This window comes from Danio aesculapii, chromosome 8 (assembly GCF_903798145.1).
Source record: "Danio aesculapii chromosome 8, fDanAes4.1, whole genome shotgun sequence".
In the NCBI taxonomy this organism is placed as follows: Eukaryota; Metazoa; Chordata; class Actinopteri; order Cypriniformes; family Danionidae; genus Danio; species Danio aesculapii.
The window spans coordinates 4,682,090-4,703,392 of record NC_079442.1 but is presented as its reverse complement, the minus strand read 5'-3'; the positions used below and the strand labels follow the sequence as shown (position 1 = coordinate 4,703,392).

At 37.9% G+C, this 21,303-nt stretch overlaps 1 protein-coding gene across 2 annotated transcripts in view; it reads right to left on the bottom strand.

Annotated features, from left to right (window-relative positions):
• antxr1a (ANTXR cell adhesion molecule 1a) overlaps window positions 1-21,303 on the bottom strand; it is a 370,977-nt gene that overhangs the window by 263,153 nt on the left and 86,521 nt on the right. Inside the window, exon 18 of one of the 2 annotated variants that reach the window (XM_056463048.1) lies at window positions 4,764-9,106. The exons of the other annotated variant lie outside the window; for it this stretch is intronic. Within the exon in view, the coding sequence (XP_056319023.1) occupies window positions 8,702-9,106 (405 nt within the window). The 3' untranslated portion in view covers window positions 4,764-8,701. Of the gene's footprint in view, window positions 1-4,763; window positions 9,107-21,303 lie in introns of those variants that run through there. 2 annotated transcript variants of the gene reach the window in all.

Sequence of the window (21,303 nt, the reverse complement as noted above, 5' to 3'; positions counted from 1 at the left end):
TTGACCGCAGCGCTGGAGAAAACACATACTACTAATCCCAATTTATTGTTCCAGAATAATAGAATTAGCTTATCATTGGCTGAACTTGAAACATCTCATGGCTTGTGCTTTTGACACTAAACAAAAACGGCCTTTTGACCGAAATCGGACACATCCAAGGCAGTGAGAGCAGTTTATAGTCTCACGAGATGCCAGTTTTCTGCGCACATGTTGACCGAGTGTCTGCCTGGACTAAATTACACCTGGAATAAAGAGGATTAGTTAAAGATGATCATAAACTACACTGGCCAAGCAGACATTGTTTGTTCTCCATTTATCATACAATCCAAACAACAAACGACCAATGATGTGTGAATATTATGACAACTATCGCATTTTCATTCACTTTTCTTAAACTAGAAGAACTTTTGTGGCCAATACAGCATCAATTCATATTGGGAATGGGAGATACAAGTCCTGCACAGTGGCCAGGAGGATTTTGAGTCATTCTTCTAGCAGAATAGTGCTACACCCCAGAAGTGGCTCAATAATATTTAGCTCAGGTGACTGTGTAGGCCGTAGGAGATGTTAAATTTTACTTTCATGTTCATCAAACCACTCTGTCAGCAGTCTTGCTGTGTGTATTGGTGCATTATTTATCCTGATACACTGCACTGCCTTTAGGATACAATGTTTGACCCATTGGGTGCACGTGGTCCACCAGAATGGTTCGGTAGTGCTTGGCAGTGATGCACTCATCTAGCACAAATATTGGGAATAGAGAATGCCATGATACTGCACCCCAAACAATTACTGATCCACCCCCATGCTTCACTCTGGGCATGCAGCATTCTGGGAGGTTCGCTTCTTTGGGGCTTCTCCACACCGTAACTCTTCCGGATGTGTTTTTTGGATACAATCCGGGTTAGCACCCGGACATCCCTTTCAGATAGCTTCTTCCTGCATCCACAGTTTCTTTTGTTGGATGTGGTTTGTCCTTTTTGGTGGTTTGCTGACATTTCTCTGGATACCATGACTCTTGATACTTGATACTTGCTGTCTTGGTCACAGATGCGCCAGCGAGACGTGCATCAACAATTTGTCCACTTTTGAACTCTGATATGTCACCCATAATGTTGTGTGCATTGTTAAATTTTGTGCATAACTGTGCTATTACTCTGCTAACTAAACCTTCATGCTCTGTTTTTACTGGTGGAATGTTCAATCAATTGCCGCGTTTCCACTATAGCGCCTACACTGAGTGTGCCAGGGCCAGTCGCGTTTCCATAGTCACTTTCAGGGCCTGATTGTGCCAAAGCGGGGCTTTCTCTGGGCCAGCGGCTGGCCTTTTTTGGCAAGCCAGCTGGGGCCTCGGGTGGAGTCACAGCAGAGGTGGAGTTTGGCAGATAAAACATAGCTACTGGTCAGTTTAAGATATTCCATAGAACACCTTATAGGCAAGGGGTCTTTCTGCTTAAGATCGCCCTTATGTTTCCCTTTTAAATGTAACGGTGTTGCATAAAATAATAAAGTAGTTTTAATTTAATAAGGCATATATCTTTCCTGCGTCCTCCTTGATGTTTTAATAACACATAATAATCTTTACACCATATTAAAGACGTTTTTGTCAAGTTTGAAAGGTGTGTTTGTGCATGAAACATGCGCGTTTAGATGCATGCGTGTGAGAGACCAGACGAAAGAGTCCTCGCTTGACAGCTCAGTTGATGCCGCGATCGTCTGGGTTTCTTTACCTCTTTTCTTTGGAGATAATACACAATATGAATACATCAGAAAGACATAAAACTTTACAAATTACGTGTCCACTTTTGTAGTGTCACAAATCTAGATAAAATAAGCTACAGGCTACTGAAATCATTTCAAGAATTACAAATATTGGATAGAATAAAAACACCTAAGTTACCCCTTTTTCCAGATTTAAGTCTTTTGTGTCCCCAGAATGCGTCTGTAAAGTTTCAGCTCAAAACACCCATCAGATTATTTATTAAAGCTTTCTGAAGTTTCGGTATTATAGCTGGTAAAAGCTTGTTGCTGTTTTTTTGTACTGGGCCTTTAAGGCTAGTCCTCCCCGCCCACCGTTCCCATGTGCCTGTCAGCAACATGCCTCAATCGCCGCCCTCTGATTAACATCCACAAACCGGGATTGAAGCGTCTTCCTTTATAATTGTTCTGACACGCGGCTGTGCTGATGAAGTAAATCGCTGTAATTCATCACACACGTGCTCTGTTTTAAAACATGTTAAACTTGTAAAACTCACTCTTGATCACGTTTGATGATGATTGATGATCCTAGCGAATTGAACACACCTTTTATTCCCGGTTGCTTTGCGCTCGTCCTGTCTTGTTGATATGATTATACACGTGACTACCGGGACACGTTAATGCGCGCAGCTGTCAATCATTTTGGTGGGCAGGGGACCGCACTCCTACGTAAAGTTGCGGTTGCAGTACCGCTCCAATTGGTCCACCGTTTTTATGTTGTTAAATTTGAAAAAAAGGACTGGGTGGGTTTATTTTACCCCAATATGACGGTCTATACACTATACCTACACATATGTCTGTCTAAACTGCTTGAAAAGTAGATTTTTCACCATAGGTGCCCTTTAAATCAATAAACCAATATAAAAAAAAAACAAAAGCTATAACAATTTAGATACAATACAAATAAATTAAACCGTTTCAAGCCATTTTAAACTCTGTTTACAAATCCTATCTGAAAAAAAGATTTGAGATATTTTATAAAAACAATAAACAACGGAGGAGTTTTGAAATGGTATTTATTACCATTATGGTATTTATTTATTTATTACCAAGTATTTGGATATGATGATAGCTTGATCAGAAGGACATTTAATATTTGACATCGTAATTAAGCTTTGGGGAGAATCAGTCTAGATATGCCGTTCTGAAAATATTTAACACAAAAACTGCATTTTTTTATCAAATATATGATGTTGCCTAACATTTCTTTAAACTGATGCGGATTTTGGAAAGCTGCTGTACGCGAGCGCAATGATATAGGCTATCCTGTGTTTTATTATATGCTCTTATGTCCTGAAACACTTACTTAACTATCTAAGATAACCAAATAATATGCAACATCCTTAAATTATTCTCTTAAAAAACGAGGAATTTTAAGTCTCATATAGCCTAGAGAAAAATTAATGTATTAGGTCTCTCTGGAAGATTTAGGCTGAATGTTTGATTTTGTCTATCAAAACGAGGATGTTATAACAGAAACGTTTCAATCAAAATTATTAACGGAGAATTTCTGTGGTTTTATATTATGGATGGTGCGCTGGGTCATCTCCATTAGTAGCGAGACCACTCGATGCACGATGCCAACAGTCGGTCGGCGATGAATGTAATGAATGAAAACACACAGGCCTGTGCGTATAGACCTATAATGTGATGCTGCGCAGTAACGTGTCATTTGTTTGTTTGGGTTGTCTTCGTTTTCATTGTTTCGTGATGATGCGATGGTGTGCTTTATCTGCCTGCCTGATTCCCGCTGAACTGGGCAGGTTATGTGACGTTTGATTCGTGGGGCGTTTTGGGGGTGGGGTTTGCGTGCCGGGCTGCGAATTATTGGTCTGACAGTGAAAACGCGACATGATTTCAGCCTCACTGCTCAAGCTGCCGGGCGATTGGCCCTGGCTTGCAGACAGTGGAAATGCGCCTAGTTACTCCTGTTGGATGTGGTTTGTCCTTCTTGGTGGTTTGCTGACATTACTCTGGATACCATGCGCCAGCGAGACACATGACAACAATGTTTCCACTTTTAAACTCTGATATGTCACACATATTGTTGTGTCCATTGTTATATTTTGAGCATAACTCTGTATATACAGTTGAAGCCAGAATTATTAGCCCCCCTGTTTATTTTTTCCCCCAATTTCTGTTTAACGGAGAGAATATGTTATTTTTTAACATATTTCTAAACTTAATAGTTTTAATAACTCATCTATAATAGCTGATTTATTTTATCTTTGCCATGATGACAGTAAATAATATTTGACTAGATATTTTTAGGACACTTCTATACAGCTTAAAGTGACATTTAAAGGCTTAACTAGGTTAATTAGGCAGGTTAGGGTAATTAGGCAAATGATTGTATAATGATGGTTTGTTCTGTAGACTATCACAAATATATATAGCTTAAAGGGGTTATTAATTTTGACTTTAAAATGGATTTTAAAAGATTAAAAACGGCTTTTATTCTAGCCTAAATAAAACAAATAAGACTTTCTCCAGAAGAAAAAATATTATCAGACATACTGTGAAAATTTCCTTGCTCTGTTAAACATCATTTAAGAAATATTTTAAAAAGAAAAATTCAAAGCGGGGCTAATAATTCTGACTTCAGCTGTATACTGTATATATACGTACATATACAGTTAGGTCCGTGTTGGACATCAACACAATACTGACATTTTTGTTTCTATACACCAACACAATCGATTTGAAATGACACGAACAAGATGTGTTTTAACTCCAGAGTGTCAGCTTTAATTTGAGGGTATTTACATCCAAATCAGGTGAACGGTGTAGGAATTACAACAGTTTGCATATGTGCCTCCCACTTGTTAAGGGTCCAAAAGTAATTGGAAAAATGGCTTCTAAGCTGTTCCAGAGCCAAAAATGTTAGAACTGTGTCGATGTCCAAATATTTATGGATCTAACAGTGTATATATATTACAAATGATCATATTATAAATTTACAGAAATCTCCAGACACAACACGCATGCACACCATGCTAACAGAATGACTTTTATGACGTTTTATTTCGAAACAAAAGAACATGAAATGCATTAAAGTTCCGAGTCATGTAGAAAATGATTCATCGGCATGATTCCTTTGAAAAAAAAAAACAACAACATATGATTGAACACGGACATATATGATTTCTCAGATGTTAATTACCCATAAAACCATCATGAAAACAGAGTTTGGGAGTCATATTCTGTACACAACATTGGAGTCATAATGAGACTGCAATAACTTCAGACTCAGAGTAAAAAGACAAGCGCTCTTTAGAAGAAAAGGATTGTTGGATCTGATGTATTGTGACAATAATATATACACCATGTAATTATGGACAAAAACAAACTCGTATATCAAATGCAGTGGACTCTGGGTTGTAAATAGTTTCTCTGGCAAACATAATTTCCAATGCGAAAAGCTGCTGTGGTTATTCATGGCGGTTAAAAAGTTGTGCTTCAATATGATTCAAAATCTCAACCATGCCTCGATAAAAACAACGACAACACAATAAAACCTTATATTTAAAACAAACCTACACAGGGATACACATTTATACACACAGCATGTAAAAAATATGATCATTTGTACTTTTTTAATAATAAAACAAATGCACACATACACCATTACAACTGTGACGTGCAAAAAGTAAGGTGCTGTTGCTTATTTTACATATATTTCAGATTTGTCTCCGATGTTTCAAGTCCGTCTCCATAAACACCTTAACATACTGTACGTCAGTGTTTCCCAGCCCTGTTCCTTGAGGCACACCAACAGTACATAGTTGGATGTCTTCATAATCTGATCCATTAACTTCAGGTTTTAGAGTCTGATGTTCTGATGAGTTGATTCAGGTGTGCTTGATTAGGAAGAGATTAAAAATGTGTACTGTTGGTGTGCCTTCAGGAACAGGGTTGGGAAACACTGCTGTACATCATCAGTAAGATTTTTGTTTTTACAAAGTGTGAATGATGACCTTTTCTTTAAAGAAAACGATCCCTTTAATTATTCACGGTCTGGAGTTTCAATAATAAATTCATAGACCAAACACAACTTCGTTCTCAAACCCAATCAAACCCACCAAAATGACTATTGCACAAATAAATGTCGATAACCTGAACAAGTGACGGCCTTCCTGTGGCAAAACACTGCACTTAAAAAGTGTATATATATATATACACACACACACACATATATATATATATATATATACACCTTTTAAGTATATATATAGATAGATACAAGAGTTCAATCTGGTTCTCGAATCTGTTAGGCTGATAGCCGTGAGATATTAAAGCAATTTCAGCACTCGTACATCCTCTTCACCCTTGTGTATTACTCCGCCCACACGAGCAAGCAGAGGACTACAGTTTCACAAATATTACTGCTGTTGGACAACATAATGTACTTTTGAGGCTTTTTTTAGGCAAGAATGTAGATGTTTATATTGCGACTATGCAGTTTGTTTATATGGACACTGCTTATTTTAAATATTTATCATTTCAGAGATACAGCGTGTTGGCTGAATACTCAGCAGAGCAAAGACTGTTGATGTTCCGCCACAAGATGGCAACTGAGACAGCATAATAAGTCCTTAAAAACTGAATTTTTTTAGCGCAAGTTTCAAACTACAGCTGAAGAAATCATTACAGAACAGGTGAGTGACATTCTAAAGTCAATCTCTCTCTTTTGTATGCTGTAGTGCTGTATTTATACCATAGTAATCTGCTAGTGTTTGCGTTGATTTGGCTTTTTCGGTGTTATTTATTGTGATATCGCAATTGCAACAGGAAAGTACTGGGAAATCTCTGTAGACTGATGGCATTTCATGCTGTTCAGCCCTTTAATCCTCAAATGTGAGCAAAATCACCTGTTTTGTCATCATTTATATACACGATTATGCTGCCGAACTGTTGTATAAATGCAATATCACACTCGTAGCAGTGGGATATGGCTGTATATCGTCACTGGTGGGACACTAAGGCACTGAGCCTGTGGCCTTGAGCCAACGCATGCCTCCTACCAGCGCCGATATACAGCCATATCGCACTGCTATATATATATATATATATATATAGAAACACGCAGTTTAAGTCATAATTATTAGCCCCCCTGAATTATTAGCCCCACTGTTTATTTTTTTTTTCCAATATTTGTTTAACAGAGAGATGTTTTAGCACATTTCTAAACATAATAGTTTTAATAACTCATTTCTAATAACTGATTTATTTTATCTTCACCATGATAACAGTAAATAATATTTGACTAGATATTTTTCAAGACACTTCTACACAGCTTAAAGTGACATTTAAAGGCTTAACTAGGCTAATTAGGTTAACTAAGCAGGTTAGGGTAATTAGGCAAGTTTTTGTATAACGATGGTTTGTTCTGTAGACTATCTGTTAATTAGGTAAACTAGGCAGGTTACTGCTTTTATTCTAGCCTAAATAAAACAAAAAAGAAGAAGAAAAAATATTATCAGACATACTGTGAAAATTTCCTTGCTCTGTTCAACATCATTTGGGAAATATTTAATAAAGAAAAAAATCAAAGGGGGGCTAATAATTCTGACTTCAACTGTATATATATATATATATATATGACCTTTATCCTTCACTTACCATGCTGAGTAACTCCACACACGAACACGTGAGGAATCGATGTCAACAGATTTACATACTAAGAGGTGATTGGACGGGTCTTCGCACATGCAATGTACATTGCAGATAATCAGAAGCGTACAAAGGCGGAAATTTTTTGCTTTGTTGCTGTTTTTTTGTCACCAAACCAATAATAATAATGCATATTCTGAACCGCGGATAACAGGGCGCACCGAACTGTGGGATTACAATGGGACGATACGATTTTTTATAGACAACCGTTGCATCCCTACTTGTCATCTATGGAGGATGAGAGGGAGCTCTCTGATTTCATCTATGGGGACTGAAATGACATGAGAGTGAATAAGTAATAACAGAATAACATTTTTGGGGTGAATTAACCCCTTAACGTGCACCTCGTGAGGAAGCGTTCTTGCTGTGTTTAAATACGCTTTACACACACACTATGGAATAAGAGAGAATATTTCGTTTTGCCATTTAAAGATCAGACCTTCGCATGGTGACACCAGTCAAACAATGTGCATATTTGACAACTCTGCTTTACCTCTCCTCTTTTGTGGACATCTCCTCCGCAGCAAGTAATAGTGAAACATCCATAAATGGAACCAGCCCGCTTGCTTGTTCTCAAAGCTTGGTTAAACCTATGAATGGCGCCTGTTGAGCAAAAACAGGATCTTTTGTACATGCGTTTCTTCACATCGCCCCAGTGTGTGATTGCTCCTGTAGAGTTTCCTGGTGGCTTGTAATCCGTTTCATAGTTCTTTATAGGAGCAAATACCACAGGTGAGCGTTTCTGTCAAGTTTTATAGACCACACAGCAATGGAGTGTGTGGAAAATCGATATTCCTGTTGACTCTTAAAGTCCACATGAAATCAAAACGAACCTTATTGATTTTGTTAGCTCACATCGCTAGCTTTGTGGCCAACAATTGATCTGTGCATGGCATTAAGAGAAAAACAAATGGTTTGCCCTTGTAATCTTTAAATGAAATCTGATAATGCACTCCCTCAGATTACGTCTGTCTGAGGTAATAGGTGTGGCTAACATACTTAACCACGCCCCTCCAACTGTCAGTTGACAACAAACAGAAACGGTGAGCAGGAGGTGTCTGATTAGTTGTAATAACTCTCCCCAAACCCTTTTCCTCATCTTTCTGAGTGAATTTTACTACATCCAATCAGCTCGTAGTAGAGAAAAACAAGCCACGCCCACTGTTGTCTCATTTTATATTCTGTTTCTCTAGGAAGTGCGTCACAATACGAAGAAAAAAAACGGCCGCAGCTTCCAGTTCCTGTGTACTTTAAGTAATTCACTTCCACATTACACACTGGGCCGTGGAGGTGGGCGGTCTGGAGGCGGAGCTCTGCTTGGGGGCGGGGCTTGAGGAGGCGGAGGCAGGGAGGAAGTGGGTGACGGTGGAAGAGAGGACGGAGCAAAGTAGAGGGTGGTAGGAGACGGAGACCAGACGGGGGGCGGAGAATAGGATGGAGGAGGAGTAATGGGTGGAGACGGGTTGATGGCGTGGGGAGGAGGAGATGAAGGCACTGGAGGAATGCTGGTGGACAGGGAGGCTGGTGGACTGCGTGGTGGAGGGGGCAGGTGGCCCTGTGGAGGTGGTGGGTTGAGGGTCCGCGGGGGCGTGTAGATGGGGGAGGAATGATGGTTGTAGGATGGATAACGTGGTGGAGGGTTGGACTTGATGCGAGTGAAGTTCATACAGCGGCCCTGAGGGAACGAGAAGAGAGAAAAATAGTTAAGAGAAGTGGTTCTCAAACTTTTTTCACCAAGTACCACCTCAGAAAAAAAATTGTCTCTCCAAGTACCACCATATTGAAATACAGTAGCGTAGCAGGCCTAATTAAGCAGCTAAAGCTCTGCACAGTTCAAAAACTAGGAAGATTACTTCCTATTATTATGAATATTTATATTGATTAAGCTAAATTGGCCATAGTGTATGTATGTGATTGAGTGTGTATGGGTGTTTCCCAGTGATGGGTTGCAGCTGGAAGGGCATATGCTGCGTAAAACATATGCTGGTTGGTGGTTCATTCCACTGTGGCGACCCCAGATTAATAAAGGGACTACGTCTAAAAGAAAATGAATGAATGTTTATTATTGTCAGCCATTTTAAACATAAATAGTTTGAACATTAACACTGCACTGTGCTTACAGGTAAAAAAATAATGTTTAAATTAGTGCTGTCAAAATTAGCGCGATTTATTTGAAATATTTATTGGAATATTTAATTTCAAAGAAATTAACGCAGTTGCAGTTTTTTGTATTTCCTGTTGTGGCCGATGTGTGTTCAACGATGGTCTTGCCCACCTGAGCCTAGTTCTCTCGAGGTTTTTTTTCTTCACTTTGGCCAATTGGTGAAGTTTTTCCCTCTCCGCTGTCGCCACTGGCTTGCATGGTTCGGGATCTGTAGAGCTGCGCATCGTTGGATTTGCTCTTCAGTGTTTGGACTCTCAGTAGTGATTATTAAACCACACTGAACTGAGCTAAACTGAGCTGAACTTAAACACTACAAACTGAACTACACTGTTCCTATTTACTATGATCTTCTTTGTGAAGCTGCTTTGACACAATCTACATTGTATAAGCGCTATACAAATAAAGGTGAATTGAAAAAACTTGAAAAGAAATATGGATAAGCACTTTTAGAAGTCCTTTAATGGAATTTATACCGCATGTCAAATGGAAAGAAAAAGCTTCTGTATTTCGTGACTCGGGTAATCAACTCCTTTAAGGTAATCAAAAGCGCTGTTTACATGGTGGACTCTTAATCAGCTTATTATCTTCATCATATTACAGTCGGAGTATTGGTGTCCATGTAAATGTACTCAATGAAAGTGCCAGTTATATAAGCTCTCAAAGTCAGCGCATTCCTCTGTCTTTAGTTGATTCGATGCGCCCTCAAATGTTTCATTAAGTTTGACGTGTTTCCCCCCTTACATTGAAAAAAAATATTCAAAGATGATTCCTTGGATTTACTCAATTGTTTTACGTTAAGTGGTTGTAAACAATTTATTTGGGCTGAATTTAAACAAACAAATTAAGTTGAACATTATTAAATTTAATTTGTTTGTTTAAATTCAACACAAATAAATTGTTTTGCATGCAACACTTTTTTCACTGTACACGTAACTCAAGCGTCTGCTTCACGCTGCTGTGTCAGAATCCTTGTTTGTAAAATACAGCCATACTTTAGAACGCTTAGTTTAAGCAAATTGATGAACGCGATCGTGACTGGACTGTCTTAGCAACTGGCTGAATGTATAAGAGGACTAAGCTAAATTGTGTCTACTTTATAAATAATGTTGTCAACTCTCAGCAGTACAACTTTCCAATGAGCACAATTGTTTGTATTCAACACTTTGTTATTATAATTTTCCAATTTCTATATTTGCAATGCCTGTATTTTGGAATTTTTAGCAGTCCACTTAGAATCCAACATGGATTATTATGTTATTGGCATTGATTGTTTTGAAATTAAAATGGCGCTTACATGCCTGTGTTTTTCTTTCTGTAATAAATATGGTGTCTGAGGATCTTGATGGTTTATTTCTTCATGTATGTTGTTTACATGAAGAAATCTGTGTTTCAAGTTAAGCAAAAATTCTGATAAACAATCATATTTTGAGTTTAAATAGTTTCTTTATCTTGAATTTACATTCATTTCACATGTGAATAGCCAAAAATGAGTCAGTCGTTTAGTTGCGATTAATCGCTATTAATTGCGAAAAAAGTGTGATTAATTAGTTAATTTTTTTAATGGATTGACAGCGCTATAGTTTAAATTAAAATGTGCTTCTAAAAGTGAATTAAAAATGGCACTGTTCTTAAAAAGTAAAAAGAAAACGGCAGTAATTAAATGTAAAGTACTAACATATAGTAGCCAATTCATCGAAACCCGGAAATGTTCCTTGGACCTCATGAATATAGGCTATATGTGATCATATTCATATGTAAAATGTTTTTTGAAATATTTTGAAATAGATGTTGCATGTATATATGACTTATTTGTATATCTTTACAATCTAAACATTAACTTGTATTTTAAATATATGATTTGGATTTACATATTTAAATTAGAAATGAGATCGGCTTACTGCGTGTTAGGTATGGTTTAATGACTTATGCTTTTCTGACACACAAATTTCCTACTCTGTCAACATTGGGATATAAAAATACAGGATACGCCCTCAACAACTGTTACAAACATGGGGAGGAAATTAGCTTCAATTTATGGAATACATAACAAACATTAGAAAATTGAAAATAAAATAAAAGGTTTAGGCTATTAAAATCAATTTACTGATCACACCGGTGTGATCGTATGCGTCAAAGTGTTAAAAGTGCGCTAGAAGGAAGCCTGCGTACCACTAGTGGAACATGTACCACAGTTTGAGAACCACTGATTTAGAGAAAACAGAAATACTTTATGAAGAAAATGCATTGTTGTGGTTTCTTGTTGCTATGCGACAACTAACACATTGAAATATGATAAATGCAACATATGCAAGTTAGATATATGACATATAAGTTAATATTTATATTTGACATATACAGTTGAAGTTTTTGTTTCTTTTTCAGATATTTCCCAAATGATGTTTAACAGCAAGAGCAAGGAATTTTCACAGTATTTTCTATAATATTTTTTCTTCTGAAGAATGTCTTATTTGTTTTATTTCGGCTAGAATAAAAGTAGTTTTATTTTTTTTTATTTTATGGTCAGTATTATTAGCCACTTTACGCTATATTTGTTTTGAATTGTCTACAGAACAAAGCATAAATATACAATCATTTGCCTAATTACCCTAGCTTACCTAATTAACCTAGTTAAGCCTTTAAATGTCCCTTTAAGCTGCATAGAAGTGTCTTGAAAAACATCTAGTCAAATATTATTTACTGTCATCATGGCAAAGATAAAATAAACCAGTTATTAGAGATGAGTTATTAAAACTATTATGATTATAATTGTGTTGAAAAAAATCTCCTCTCCGTTAAACAGACATATATACAGCGGCGCTTATAATTCAGGAAGGCTAATAATTGGTATTACAATTGGAATTACAAATATGTGCAAATATGCTAAAATATATTAGTAAATGTGCTTATATATGGCCTTACTGCCTGACAGTTTTATCGGCAGGCCGACGCAAAGTGGAGCACTGTTGTTTAAGACTTTTAAGGGCTTTATTCTGCGAAAACAATCCCCTGGATGTACTTTATCCTATTTGTTACTCGACTTACCATAAAAATGTAAAAATTAGACACAAAACATTGTTCTAAACTGTGATAGGTAATGTACTGTAAAAATAGATTATTAACTCTTTAATTAAAGGCAAAGCTGAGTTATCTGACAGCGTTATCCATACATTTTTGTACAACTGAACTACGAATTAGTACAAAATAGCCACTAAACTGACAAAATGTAAAATACGAATGTTTTCTCGTGAGATCAGGCTGGATGAGCTGTTATGTGTTATTCAGCGCTTGTTATCTGGGAATAACATACATCGAATGTTGAGACTAAAAATCCGAGTCAAATATTCCTGACAGCTGCGTAATAAATAATTACATCAAATATATTTGAACATATATGTACTTATGTGTAATTCCAGTGGTGTGTGGAATGTAAGTGACCATTTTTGCAATATTTCAAAATATATGTTGCATATATGACATATTTTATATATATATATATATATATATATATATATATATATATATATATATATATATATATATATATATATATATATATATATATATATATATATATATATATATATAAATACATACAAGAGTTCTATCTGGTTCTCAAATCTGTTCTCGAAGATGTATTAGGCAATTTGCTTATATTTCCGTGTATTTGCATATATTCCCAAACCTTTAATCATTTACAATTTACATTTACAAATTACATTTCTACTTGGATATTTTATACCCAGTGTTGGGTATACAAATGCAAGAAAAATACATGAAAACTTAGTTAGTAAACTTTATCAAACGAAATGAGTGTAGCTAACTCAAAATTTACTGAAAGTTAATTCTATTCATTTGAAAAGAGTTTTGAACTCAGTGTTGAAGCTATTGAGGTAATTAAATACCTCATTACTTCAACTTAAATGGAGTAAGTTCACAGTACTCATATAATTAGTTTTTTAAACTCAAATGGTTTATGGCAATCAGTTTTCTCAAACGTTTTGAGTTGCCTTAACTTATTGTGTTTTACAGTACTGTGCTGGTTTGAGTTCTCTCTATTTATTGCGTCTTACTGTGCTCAAATTGCTTCATTTATTCAAATGGATTAAGTTCACAGTACTCATTAGGGTTAGTTTTTGAACTTAAATGGTTTGTTGCAATCGATTTCCTCAAATGGTTTGAGTTACCTTAATATTTTGGGGTTTACAGTGTGCAAATTACTGAATTAACAGATCAGATAACTGTATAATTCTTTCTCAGTACATACAAAATGACCGTAACACTGACTAGAAAATCGCCTTTCATGAAATTTGTCATTTTACATCAGCTTGAAATGAAATCAGCCTCATATGGCAAAACTGTAAAAATTTGACAACATGGCAGACAAGCAATGTGTGTTACTTTATTTATTTCCAGTTCAGATCAAGTGCACAAGCCCTTAACATGTCTCAAGTCTCAAAAAAACATGTGGTTGAGCAGTGGCCAGCAAACATGATGGACTTTACCGTCAATAAATAACAAGATAAACACACACACACACTCAGAGGTAGACTGGAGCGGTGAGAGGCATGCTGGTCTGTAGGAAGCCATAAATACCAGACAAGCTTTAATGACACGCAGAGGAAAAAGTTGTAGGTTGTTTACCAGAAACACTTAAGAAAATTAGAGAACTCGCTGTCCCAATTTCCTGTCAGCTAATGAAGAACTCCCCCCACTGGCCCCAAATAAAGAGCGCGCGCACACACACACACAAGCCTTACCCCTAAACTCAACCCTGACAGGAAAACTGTGGCATTTGAATATCAAAAGACCCCATTAAGTATGATTTTGAAGCGTTTTGAATTACAAGGACATCAGTCATGCTTTCGTAACCACCATAATAGAGTACAACTATGTCCTTATAAACCATCAAAACAAGCACACACATTGGTATTGGAAGTTTTCAGGGACTCTCCATAGGCGTAATGTATTTTATACAGTAAGAAACGCTTATTATATGGCCCTACCCCACCCCTAGCTCTAAACCCAATCTTACAGGAAACTTGTAGAACAATTTGAATGTCAAAACCTCCCCTTAAGTAAGACTTTGAAGCGTTTTGAATTACAAGGACATCAGTCATGCTTTCGTACACCACCATAATAAGGTACAACTATGTCCTTGTAAACCATCAAAACCAGCACACACATTGGTATTGGAAGTTTTCAGGGACTCTCCATAGGTGTAATGTATTTATACTGTAAGAAATGCTTATTATACGACCCTACCCAACCCCTAGCTCTAAACCTAATCTTACAGGAAACCTGAAGCAAAATTTGAATGTCAAAAACCCCCATTTAGTAGGATTTTGAAGCGTTTTAAATTGCATGTCCTTGTAAAGCACCGTAACAGAGTACAACTGTGTCCTACCCATGTCATTATAAAAACAATGTCCTTATAAACCACAAAAACCAGGAAAAACAGAGACAAAGAGAAAGTTCATGCAGTTAAGAGCTATTAAGTATGATTTTGAAGCATTTTAAATTACAAGGACATCAGCTATGCTTTCGTAAACTGCCATAATAGAGTACAACTATGTCCTTATAAACCATCAAAATCAGCACTCACACACATTGGTATTGGCGTAATGTATTTTATACAGTAAGAAATGCTTATTCTATGGCCCTACCCCACCCCTACCTCTAAACCCAATCTTATAGGAAACCTGTGCCAAAATTTGAATGTCAAAAACCCCCATTAAGTGGGATTTTGAAGCGTTTTGACTTACAAGGACATCAGTCATGCTTTCATAAACCACCATAATAGAGTACAACTATGTCGTTATAAACCATCAAAACCAGCACACACAGAGACAGGGAGAAAGTTCATGCAGTTAAGAGCTAGTAAGTATGATTTTGAAGCATTTTAAATGTTCTTCTATGGCCCTACCACACCCCACCTCTAAATCCAACCCTACAGGAAACCTGTGGCAAAATTTGAATGTCAAAAAAATCCATTAAGTAGGATTTTGAAGCGTTTTAAATTACAAGGACATCAGCCATGCTTTCGTAAACCACCATAATAGAGTACAACGATGTCCTTATAAACCATCAAAACCAGCACACACACACACACACACACACACACACACGTTGGTATTGGAGGTTTTCAGGGACACTCCATAGGCATAATGTATTTTATACATTAAGGTAACGCTTATTATATTGTCCTATCCCACCCCTACCTCTAAATCCAACCTTATAGGAAACCCGTGGCAACATTTGAATGTCAAAGACCCCATTAAGTTGGATTTTGAAGCTTTTGAATTGCATGTCCCTGTAAAGCATCGTAATAGAGTACAACTGTGTCATACCCATGTCATATTACAAAATGTACACCACCAAAACCAGTACACATAGACACAAAAAGAGTTCATGCAGTTAAGAGCTAATATCTTCTGTAATTAAAAACCTCAGACCTGATATCCACAAATATAGTGACAGCTATGGTATTCTAGTAGGCCCAGTTATAGAAATCTGGTAGTTCCAGTGTTAAGAAATGTAAAAATGAAGTATAAATATTACAGTATTATTTTTAAAGTATTATTTTTATAATCATATAAAAATAACACTGACATCTTTCCACGATTGAAATTTTATTCTTGGTGTAACTGTATTAAATCACTTCCGCGTCCACCACATGACTTCAGAGTCCACTCCCTCTCTCACTGACACTGCCTTCATTCAAGACAAGCTGATGATATGGAAAATAAGTATTTCGTCAAAATATGCTAACATAATTGACTTGTTTTACTACTATTCATTTACAAAACAATACTAAACTAGTTTTAGTGGCTTTAATGCAGTGGCTCTGTCCACCCATTAGAAAGCATTACCTGCATTTTTAGCCAATCATCATCAGTTATGTGGTTGTCCCACCCTTACACACACATGCCAATCCTCAGCAGTCATGTGCCTCTCACTCCCTGCAACACACACACACACACACACACACACACACACTCTAGAGCAGGCCAACAAAGACAGAGGTAGACTCAGAAACGCTTCAGTGAACTCAATTGCAAATTATAAAGCCGCATTTAATTGTCAGTAACGGTAACAGCGCTATAATGGGGAAAACAGTTATTTAATTATTCGTTACTGAAAAAAGTAATTCTGCTAATAACAATGTTTATTTATAAAGTCTTTATTCCCATCACTGCCTGGAAGATGGCACCAAACAGTCAAAAACAGCAGCGTTGCACATAAGGAAATACCCTACACTCACTGGCCACTTTATTAGGTACACCTTAATAGTTTAATTACACCTTACTGCCTTAATCCTTCATGGCATAGATTCAACAAGGTATTAGAAATATTCCTCAGGAGATGGGTACACTGTGGTAATAAAGGGATGGACATGGTCAGCAACAACACCACCAGCCTGAACCATTGATACAAGGCAGGATGGATCCATGCTATGTTGTTGACGTCAAATTCTGACCCGACCATCCCAATGTGGCAGCAGAAATCGAGACTCATCAGATCAGGCAACGTTTTTCCAATCTTCTATTGTACAATGTTGGTGAGCCTGTGCGAATTGTAGCCTCAGTTTCCTGTTCTTAGCTGACAGCAGTGGCACCCGGTGTGGTGTTCTGCTGCTGTAGCCCATCTGTCTCAAGGTTGGACGTGTTGTGCATTCAGAGATGCTCTTCTGCAGACCTTTGTTGTAACGAGTGGTTATTTGAGTTACTGTTGCCTTTCTATCAGGTGGAACCAGGTGTACCTAATTAAGTGGCCGGTGAGTGTGCATATGGATATGGTGTATTTAATTATAATTGATTGGTAGCTCCTGGATGAGCCTGTGTTGTTAGTTTCAGTGGTTGTTATCTGGGAATAGCATATCTTGGAGTGTCGCGATTCACCAGTCAGAGTCTAGTATTCCAGACAGCTGTGTAATAAAGTGAACACTTGAACGTGTTTGCTCTTTCTCTTTGATTTTTCATGCTCTGTTTTCTTTCCAGAATCAAACAGCACGTGGATCCGCCTCTGCTTAGCCTGCACTCTTCATGACAGCAGGCTTGTCTCCACACTGTCTCTCTCAGAAGTAGTCGGGACAGAAGCCAGCTGAAGTTCCTTTTCAATTGTGTTGTCGCCAGACATTTTGCTAAATAACATCTACACTCATACCACTTCCTGTCGCTTCTAACTCCAAATTCCTCTTCCTCTGTTAATGTTCGTTCTTCATTCCCAGACTTTTGTCATCAAACTGCCACTATTTGCTTGACTCCAGAGTGAGCAGAAAAAAGATCAGACTACAAATCAAAAACATAATGGCACTTTCCTGCTGAAAAGGAAGTATGGTGTTATTTAACTAGTCCACGTGTTTGACACATGTGAAAACAACAGGATAAGATTTTCAGGGACTGCAGTCACTATACTGTAATAATGTCTTTACACTGCATAGGTGGAATAGAAGTAACATCTAAAGTGGTGTGTTTGTTTTGCTCCAAAAAAATTAAAAGGAACGCTTTGACAACACATCCAATCTCAATGGGGAAGCATATTATGCTGGGTATTGACTGGATAATGTTTTAAGAACAAGAGGATGCCACATCAATTGATGAGATCAAAAATTATAAACCTACAGAGGTCAAAGACGCCACAAAAATCCAAGTGAAAAAAAGTATGCAGCAGTTTGAAATTTGCAGAAATTTCATTGGTTCACATGGGCTCCAAGTAGTTTGTGTGGCTTTTTTTTGTAAGCCACATACCTACTATGTAGATATTCATTTATCATTAATTTTCTTGTCGGCTTAGTCCCTTTATTAATCTGGGGTCGCCACAGCGGAATGAACCGCCAACTTATCCAGCTTTTGTTTTACGCAGCGGATGCCCTTCCAGCCACAACCCATCTCTGGGAAACATCCACACACACTCAATCACACTCATACACTACGAACAATTTAGCCTACCCAATTCACCTGTACCACATGTCTTTGGACTGTGGGGGAAACCGGAGCACCCGGAGGAAACCCACGCGAACGCAGGGAGAACATGCAAACTCCACACAGAAATGCCAACTGACTCGAACCAGCGACCTTCTTGCTGTGAGGCGACAGCACTACCTACTGCGCCACTGCGTCACCCCAATATGTAGATATCAGAGAATAATTTAACTTCTTGAATCAATGCAGGCATCACGACTTCCCGATTGGCAAAAAGCTTAAATTTGCTTTGAGTGGTGTCAGGGACTAAATTTAGATAAAGAAATTGGTCAAACGCAGAAAAACACCAAATGCAGAAAAACACTAAATGTGGAAAAAAAAAAAAAACATTTGATTTCTTATAATCTATATGATAACACACTGAATTTCCGAAGTGACAACACAGAGATCTTGAAATTATTACCATGAAGGTAGGTAGGTTTGTTGGTTGGTTGACTGGTTGGCTGGTTGACTGGTTGGTTGGTTGGCTGGTTGGTTGGTTGACTGGTTGGTTGGTTGGTTGGTTGGCTGGTTGGTTGGTGGGTTGGTGGGTTGGTTGACTGGTGGGTTGGTTGGTGGGTTGGTTGACTGGTTGGTGGGTTGGTTGGCTGGTTGGTTGGTGGGTTGGTGGGTTGGTTGACTGGTGGGTTGGTTGGTGGGTTGGTTGACTGGTTGGTGGGTTGGTTGGTTGGTTGGTTGGATGACTGGTTGGTTGGTTGGCTGGTTGGTTGGTTGACTGGTTGGTTGGTTGGTTGGCTGGTTGGTTGGTGGGTTGGTGGGTTGGTTGACTGGTGGGTTGGTTGGTGGGTTGGTTGACTGGTTGGTGGGTTGGTTGGTTGGTTGGATGACTGGTTGGTTGACTGGTTGGTTGGTTGGTTGGTTGGTTGGCTGGTTGACTGGTTGAACGGTTGGTTGGTGGGTTGGTTAGTTGGTTGACTGGTTGGTTGGTAGGTTGACTGGTTTACTGGTTGGTTGACTGGTTGGTTGGTTCGTTGGTGGGATGGTTGGTTGAATGGTTGGTTGATTGGTTGGTTGGTTAGTTGACTGGTTAAATGGTTGGTTGGTTGGTTGGATGACTGTGGACTCATATTTTAAACAGTTTAACATGGTTGCACTCTTTTCTACTCTACACAATATTATACAATACACAATAACTGGTTGGTTGATTGATTGGTTGACTGGTTGGTTTGTTGGTTGACTGGTTGGTTGGTTGGTTGGTTGGTTGATTAACTGGTTGGTTGGTTGGTTGGTTGGTTAGTTGGTTGGTTGACTGGTTGGTTGGGTGAATGGTTGGTTGGTTAGTTGGCTGGTTGGTTGGTTGGTTTTACTATTTCTATCATGACAACTCTCAGAGAGATTTAATATGGTAATACATATGTATATGGCAATGTTGATGTGTTTGGACTTGGTGGAATAGATCTGCTATGGTGCTGCTGCTGCTTTGATTATTATGGCAGAACAAATACAGAGACTTGCTACTGCCAGTATACACAAATGCAGTCTAAGAATGTAACACACTGCTGCGGCAAACATAATACACAAGCAACCGCCCCGTAGCAGATCTAAACACAGGTGGAGCTGGGGTGGAGGAGGTTGTCCGAAAAATGTGCTGCAACATTACAGCGGAGAACAACACTGAGACTTTATAATGCTGAGGGGCAAGTTCATTAGCAGTAGAGACAACAGCAACCAATCATGTCATAAAATATTTACTGCACCTAACAGCAAAAGCAACAATAAAAGTAGTTTATTATTAAAACGCAACTAGAAAACTGAAAAATGCTAAATGACAGGCACACCAGCATCAGATTGCTGAGTAGTCTTTACATTTTCCTATTACTTTGATATCTCCTCAAATAATCTTTGCAAACATATACTATTCCAAGTACAATATACTGTAAATAACACAAACAACTCTGAGACAGATTGGGGACCTAAATGTAACTAGCCAGTTTAAGTCTGGAAGCCATTATGCCTCACTGTATGGCTCATCTGCTTCTAATTAGTAACAGATCCGTGTTGTTCAGTCACTTTGTACGTAGCATCAACTTGACCACACTGACTAGCTGGACAGAAGCGTTTGGCAGCAACTTCATTAAAGCTTGTTAATGTTCCACTTTGTTTTTGTTTTGTTTTGTAAAAAGCAAAGACGTCTTGATCCACTCAAAGCTGGATGGGCATGTGTGACCGCAGTTGCTTTGGAAACCAGAAGATACAACCACTGAACTCACATCACGCTAAATGTCAAGAATCTGGGTCAGACCCACCATTGCTAAAAGTTCCAATACATATTCATCAACTCACTCACACACACACACACACACACTTCCACTAGTGCTGCTGACTATGCATTTAGCACATGCTTACAGTAAGATTCCATAGGTTAGGAAACAGAACTCAATGAGTAGCAACTGAATAAAAACATGCAAATAGACAAACAAATGCAAATTAAGAAAACATCTTCATCAGTTTGACTGAAAATATTCATTACAGAAATACAAATGCAGGAACATGCAGCAAACACAGAAACCTCAGCAACTCTTCATTACAGCCAACATGAAAAAATACTGTAGTAATTTACATTTGCTTTTAACTTTTAAGCACTCTTAAGGCCTGTTTACACCGGGGGGCTTTTTGCTAGCGTTTCTCGTTGACGTTTAACGCCTTGTGACTAAACAAAGGGTGCTAATGTGATCGTGCACACCAACGTGCAAAACACCAGGCGTAGAAGTGTCATTTTTAAAGAAA